This window comes from Setaria viridis, chromosome 7 (genome assembly GCF_005286985.2).
Source record: "Setaria viridis chromosome 7, Setaria_viridis_v4.0, whole genome shotgun sequence".
Lineage (NCBI taxonomy): Eukaryota > Viridiplantae > Streptophyta > Magnoliopsida > Poales > Poaceae > Setaria > Setaria viridis.
The window spans coordinates 5,687,969-5,694,561 of NC_048269.2; the positions used below are offsets into that span (position 1 = coordinate 5,687,969).

General features: G+C 50.0%; 1 protein-coding gene across 1 annotated transcript; it reads right to left on the reverse strand.

Annotated features, from left to right (window-relative positions):
- Positions 1 to 2,636: 2,636 nt before the first annotated feature.
- LOC140223405 (uncharacterized) lies at positions 2,637 to 4,454 on the reverse strand. Its single transcript, XM_072295253.1, has 3 exons — positions 4,128 to 4,454; positions 3,619 to 3,741; positions 2,637 to 2,921 (listed from the first exon to the last, which is right to left on the reverse strand). The coding sequence occupies exons 1-3, from the start codon at positions 4,452 to 4,454 to the stop codon at positions 2,637 to 2,639; spliced, it is 735 nt and encodes a 244-aa protein (XP_072151354.1).
- Positions 4,455 to 6,593: the final 2,139 nt, after the last annotated feature.

A 6,593-nucleotide genomic window follows, 5' to 3' on the forward strand; every position in this document is an offset into this window, starting at 1 on the left:
CAGGTCAGCCAGCGAAGTAGACGAAGAATCGGACACACCAAGCCCGGCCACCAAGAAAAAGAAGTCCGAGCTCCTTGAGACAACCGCGGCTGACATGGAGCGGATCAAGAAGATGTTGAAGGCAAAGATCCATAGGGGGCCTATCGAAGATGTGGTGTTGCCGCCACAGCCCTTGCGCCCTAAGTTCCGGGTGAAGCAGAGCACCATGTAAGTGCAATCTGGTTATATTGTCTATGTTGTGGTTGTTTTGCTACCTGTCTTGCTTAAATTGCTGCTTCCACTGACAATGCAGGAATGTCGTGCTATATGATGAATCCGGTAGGCAGCTGATTGGTTGCACGTACCAAGCTGAAGGGGTGAGCAACCGTGTCCCTGAATAGTCGCTGTCTTCGGAGGTTGGGGGGGTCAAGATGGTAGCGCCATAGTAGTTGTACCATCCCCAGTGCTGCAGCAAGGCATAGTCAGGGATATTGCATCTTCGAGTGCAGTTGCTGCAAACGCCGCTATGGTTGGCTCCGAGGCCATGGAGGTGTCCAGGGAAGAGTTGCCCAAGGATGATCCACTGTCAGAGAGGTCTGCTGGAGATGCTAGTGTTGGTGTGCAAGGTGGAGAAGATCCTGATACCCTTGAGTTTTCCATAACAGAACTTGTTGGGGATGCGGTGTGGGACAAGAAAGATCATTCCAAGCTGCGGCAGTCATTCTCTGAGATTTCTAAGTTGTTATTTGTAGGTATGCCGACCAACTCAGAGAACCTTCAACTTAAATCCTATTACTACTTTGCAGTGCTTTGATTTTTGGAGTGTAAACATGGCCTGGCCGCGCATGCTCGTAACAGGGCAAATGCGATCCAGCGAGCCGAGCAATATCACCTGAAGGTAGAGTGACTTGAGACCGACCTCAAGAAGGCCAAAGAAGACACCGCACAGAAAGACCTCAATCATGCCTTGCAGCAACAAATTCTTGCTGCACACTTGAAAGGTACATTGTGCCGACCTATTAACTCGGTCCTATCCTTGAAGTCTTGGTGCTGATGTATACTTGTTCGAATGAGCAGATGCCGAGGTGAGGGAGCAAAGGCTTAAGTGACACCTCAAAGAATGTAAGGATTCGAATGCTCATCTCTAGCAAGAGCACGACGTGGTGATTCACCATGAGTACGCTATGTCACAAAAGCTGGCTTACGAGGCCGCCTTGAGCAAAGAAACTGGCACTGCTTAGAAGCTGCACTGCAATATCTTCAGCATGACCAATCGGTGATTGCAGGGTTGGAGGTGGAGCTGGAAGATTTGCACAAGGCGGCTGACTATGTAATGGACATGGTCCAACCAGAGTCCGACCCAATTGCACCAACACAAATTCTCGATCGCCTCAAGGCCGCGCCGGGTCGACTGAAGAAGCTGCTGAAGAACACCATGGTAGAGTGCATCAAGAACGTCTTGGCCGTGTTGAAGACATACTTCCAGCAAATTCCCTTGGAGCGCGCTGGTGCAGGGGTCGCGGCCGACTTCTATGCAGATAAGCTTCTAGAACTGGTTGACCAATTTAATGATGTAGCGGAAAATATTGTTAATGAGCTGGACCTGTAAAATGAAACTTGTGGTGTATCAAATTGTATGATAAGACATGTGATGTAATTGACTTAACATATGCGAAAAGCTGCTAAGGTATGTCGCCGCTAAGCTCGTAGCCTTGGCTCTATCCCTCCCTTGGTGTATATGACAGGACAACGTGTAGCTGAGGTATGTAGTCGCTAAGCGCCTAGCCTTGGCTGACAAGCGTCCTGCTGAGAGAGGATCTCAAGCTTGTAGGAGGGGTGAACACAAGGTTGTCTAGGACACCAACCACACGATTTAGTCGTATTGCCTTTAGAGGGGGAGGAGAAGGATGCGAGATGCAGAGGTCGGCGGCTATGGGAAGCTCCCGAGCTTGAGAGTAAGTGGTCTATCGAATAGGCCGAACAACCCCCAAGCGTTAGGAATAGCTTGGGCAAAGGAATAGGAAGGCAGTAGGTACACAAAAAACCTAGGAGGTTTTATTCAGTCGGTAAAAAGGGGAAAATAGAATACATAGCTTTTAAGCCCTAAGGGTAGAAGCGTCGTAAGTGCTCAATGTTCCACGGATTGCAGACGCTTGAGCTGTCCGCCCATTGGAGTTGATAGGTGCCTGGCTGGATGACTTCTTTGATGATGAAGGGGCCCTCCAAGGGGCCGGCCAGCTTGTGCATGATCTTGGTGGACTTGATCCGGTGAAGCACCAAATCACCAACATAGAAGTGGCGTTCTCTAACATATCCATCGTGGTAGCGCCGTATCTGCTACTCGTGATGTGCATGCTGGATGAGAGCCGCCACTCGGTGCTCCACGAGGCAGTCAATGTTGACCCGCTAAATTGTTTCTGCCTTGCCTTCCTTGTAGTACTGCATGCGTGGGGCACCAAAGGCCGCGTCGAATGGTAAGACGGCCTCTGAGCCGTACACCATGAAGAAAGGAGTGTAGCCGGTAGCCCGGCTTTTCTGGGTGTGTAGGCCCTAGATGACATGGGGTAGTCACATAACCACTTGGTGGCGTACTTGGATGCGTTGTTGAAGATGCAAGACTTGAGGGACTGGAGGACCATCCCATTCGCATGTTTGACCTATCCATTGCAGCGCGGGTGCGCTACTGAAGAGTAGTACACATCAATGAGGTTGTCATGGCAGAATTCCAAGAACTCGGAGCCTGTGAACTGCTTGCCAAGGTCAGTGATGATCCTGTTTGGAACGCCAAAGTGGTGTGTGATCTCCTCTATGAATTGAGCGGCCTTAGCCAACTCGATGCTGGTGACAGCCTTGACCTTAATCCATTTGTTGAATTTGTCGACTGCCACGAAGATGTGGGTGTAGCCGCCCAGGGCGGTCTTGAAGGATCCGAACATATCTAGCTCCCAGCATGCGAAGGGCCAGGATAGTGCGATGGCATGTAGGGCTTGGGCTGGTAGGTGTTGTTGCTTGGAGAAGAACTGACACCCTTTGCACCTTTGTACGGGCTCCTTTGCGTCGGCTACCGCTGTTGGCCATAGAAGCCAGAGCGAAACACCCAACCGACCAAAGTGCCTGAAGCGGCATGGTTCCCCCATGTGCCTGAGTGGATTTTGTGGAGGAGGTCAATGCCCGCACTTCGTAGAATGCACTTCATCAAGATGCTTGTAGACACTGCCTTTCTATCAAGCTCCTTCTCGATGATGACGTAGTTTGTGTTGTGTTGAGCTAGTTTCTCGTGTTCTATCTTGTCCTCTGGCGCTAGCTAGTTGGAGATCAAGGCTATGAACGGAGCGCGCCAGTCTTCTTCTGCCTCAATCATCATAACATTAGTCGGAGCTAGGTCCGCCGGAGCCTCAACACTATCGTTGACCTGGTCTGGGTCTAGAATCTTGATGGAAGATTTTCGGAGAACTGGTATGAAGACATCGACTGGGACTTGGGCATGCTTCGAGCTGAGCTTGGATAGGATGTCAATGGCGATGTTGTATTCCTTGGGGAAATGTGGAACTCAAGACCAGCTAAGTGGGCCTCAAGTTTGTAGATTTCTGCACGGTAAGCGTACATGGTCTCCTTGGTGCAGTCCCAGTTCTTGTTAACCTGCTTGATGATGACATTGGAGTCGTCGTATGCTAGGATGTGCTTGATCCTGAGGGAAACAATGCGGAGGCCGTGGATGAGAGCCTCATACCCAGCGCCGTTGTTTGTGGCCTTGTAGTGGATCTGGAGGATGTACTTGAGCTACTTGCCTTTGTGGGACATAAAGAGGACCCCCACGCCGGTACCTTTGAGGTTGAGGGCACTGTCAAAGTACATTGTCCAATGTTCTAGCTTCTCCAAAGAGGGCGGCTTCTAGATCTCTGTCCACTCGGCACGAAGTCGGCTAGGATCTATGACTTAATCACATGACGTGGGCAGAAATTGAGGTCGAACTCACCGAGCTCTACAGACCACTTGACAACTCGGCTGTTGACATCCTTGTTGTGGAGGATTTCGCCGAGTGGGTACGAGGATACCACCCAGATCTTGTGCACCTGGAAGTAGTGGTGCAACTTGCGAGATGAGATGAGGATTGCATAGAGCAATTTCTGAACCTATGTGTAGCAAACTTTGGAATCGCTGAGGACCTCGCTGACATAGTAGACTGGTCTCTGCACCATGTGTGCATGGTTGGGATCTTCGTGTTCTGCAACTAGCACAGTGCTGACGACGTGCGTTGTTGTAGAGATGTAGAGTTCAAGCATTTCTTGGTCGTTCTTTGCCATTATGATGGGTGGAGTGGTAAGGAAAGCTTTGAGCTCTTCGAGTAACTTGCTAGCTTCATCATCCCACTCGAACTTGTTCATCTTTTTAAGTAGCTCGAAGAAGGGAAGTCCCTTTTTGCCGAGTTTGTTGATGAAGCGACTAAGGGCCGCCATCATGCCAGTAAGCTTCATGACGTCTTTCTTTTTAGCTGGCTTTGCCATATTTCTGATTGCATCAAACTTGATGGGATTGGCTTTGATGCCATGCTTGCTAAACATGAAGCCCAAGAGCTTTCCAAATGGGACACCGAAGGCGCATTTGCCTAGGTTGACTTTCTAGCGATAGGCCCGGAGGCTTTCGAAGGTTTCTGCCAGATCCGCTATGAAGCTCTCCTCATCTTTAGTCTTGACAACCACATCGTTGACATAGGCCTCAACATTCTTGTTGGGATACAAGGTAGGCTACGTGTAACAACTCTACCTAAATTAAGTGCTTTTAAATGTAAACCATTGTGTAATCCCTAATTAAAAAGGTGAAATGACCTTTATAACCCAAAGAAGTTCTTTTTGGAGTTCGAATTAAAACTTGGAATTTTATATACAAACATAAGTTTTTTCCCAAATAAGAGTTGTAAAACTTTTTAATTCAAACAACTTTTGTTAAAGGCACTTTGACTAATTCGGAGTGGAAGGAAGTCAAAAACAGCAATCAAAACCGGATGACTAAAGAACCCTAAAAAACCTCTTTAAGTCCTGGAATTCGAGTTTTCTTCCAACTTTGCAAGCTTTTACCTCACAAACTTCTATCTAAACTCAAGTCAGGCCCTTAATGAAGGTTGTAGTACCTCGAGTGTGTTCCAACTTTGTTACACTGAGCCAGGTCCAAATCAGGCCATAACCTGTTCAAAACCCCAGTCAAAGTGAGGTAAAACAGTCAACTCACCCCTAATGCCTTAAAAATCCGAAGTCTGGAAAACTGAGCAGGTTACACCTCTTGGCGAGGGTGTTCCTCCAATTTTCTGAACTATGCTCAAGAAATACCCTAAATAAAAGTTGAAGTCCTCAGTTTTTAGAACAACTCTTTCCATAACACCTTGGTCTAATTCGACTTGGAAGCTGCCCAAAAATCGACTCAAACATAGCTAAGTCCCTGAAATCTTATCTCTCCGGCCAAATTTGGCTAAGTCTGGAATTCCAGATTTTTAGCAAACTTTGGTACGAATTATCTTCAAATCCTTTCACAATCTAAACCGACACCTTAAACAAAGTTTAAAGAACGTCCAGGGTTGAGCAAGTTTGTTTAAAAGAGTTTTGGAAGTTGTGTTGGAGGGAAATATCAATGATATCCCCTAGCCCACGAAATCAACAGAACTTAAAGGCCCAGGCCCATCTAAGGTAGCAAAATTGTTGTCAGCCCAATATGAGAGGGAGAGGCCACGTTCCGCCTCGCCCGACCCGGAGTCCCGGGGTCGGACGCTCCCAACCCCTTGAAGACTAAACTCCACCTCGCCCGACCCGGAGTGCCGGGGTCGGACACTCCCGACCCCGTGAAGACTAAACTCCGCCTCGCCCGACCCAGAGGGCCGGGGACGGGAGTGCCCGACCCCCACCGCAAAAACTCCGCCTCGCCCGACCCTGGATGCGGGGGTCGGGCTCGCTCGGGTCCACCAGACGAATATCCGCCTCGGGCGTGGACTAGAGGATCAAGGCGCCGTTCTCGTGGGTCCCCCTATCGACCTCGCCATAAATGCGCCGCGGCCCTCCAAGCTGAAAGGGAGCGGCGTCCCCAACGTAACCGGTCACGAATACCTATGCGCGGCCATGCAGCGTGAGCTGCAGTAGCCACGGCTCCCTCTGATTTGCCGCAAAGTACTCATGACCCGCGCCGAACGGCACAGGAGGGCACATCGCTTGCTCTCGCGTCCCGCGCTCCCGATGACGGGGATGCGACGTCCGGGTCTCACGTTAATCAACATGGCAACAGAATCGGCCTTCCTCCCCGGCGGGCACAGATGTCGAGGCTGAGGCTCATCATCATGCTCGACGGCGACGGCGACCAGAGAGATCATCGACAAGATCGGGAAGAAATCACCCTCCCTCGACGGAGGCGCTGACAAGGACCGGAGGTCAGAGCGAGAGCGGCGGCCCTGGGGCCCTCTCCTTATGTTATTTTGTTCTTGGATTATCCTTTCTACTTCTTCTCCTGACACCTAGCTCAACTGTAACCCCGAGCTCCCTCTTGCGCTATAAAAGGAGGACCGGGGGTCCTGAGACAGGACACACTCTCAAGCAAATAGAACACTCCCGCACTGACTTAGAGCGCGAACGCAC

Coding starts and splice junctions, on each gene's coding strand:
- LOC140223405 (XM_072295253.1), bottom strand. CDS start 4,454: ATGAAGCTTACTGGCATGATGGCGGCCCTTAGTCGCTTCATCAACAAA. Junction 3,742..4,127: donor AGGTCCTCAGCGATTCCAAA/GTTTGCTACACA, acceptor TACATCCTCCAG/ATCCACTACAAGGCCACAAA. Junction 2,922..3,618: donor CCAATGTCATCATCAAGCAG/GTTAACAAGAAC, acceptor GCATGCTGGGAG/CTAGATATGTTCGGATCCTT.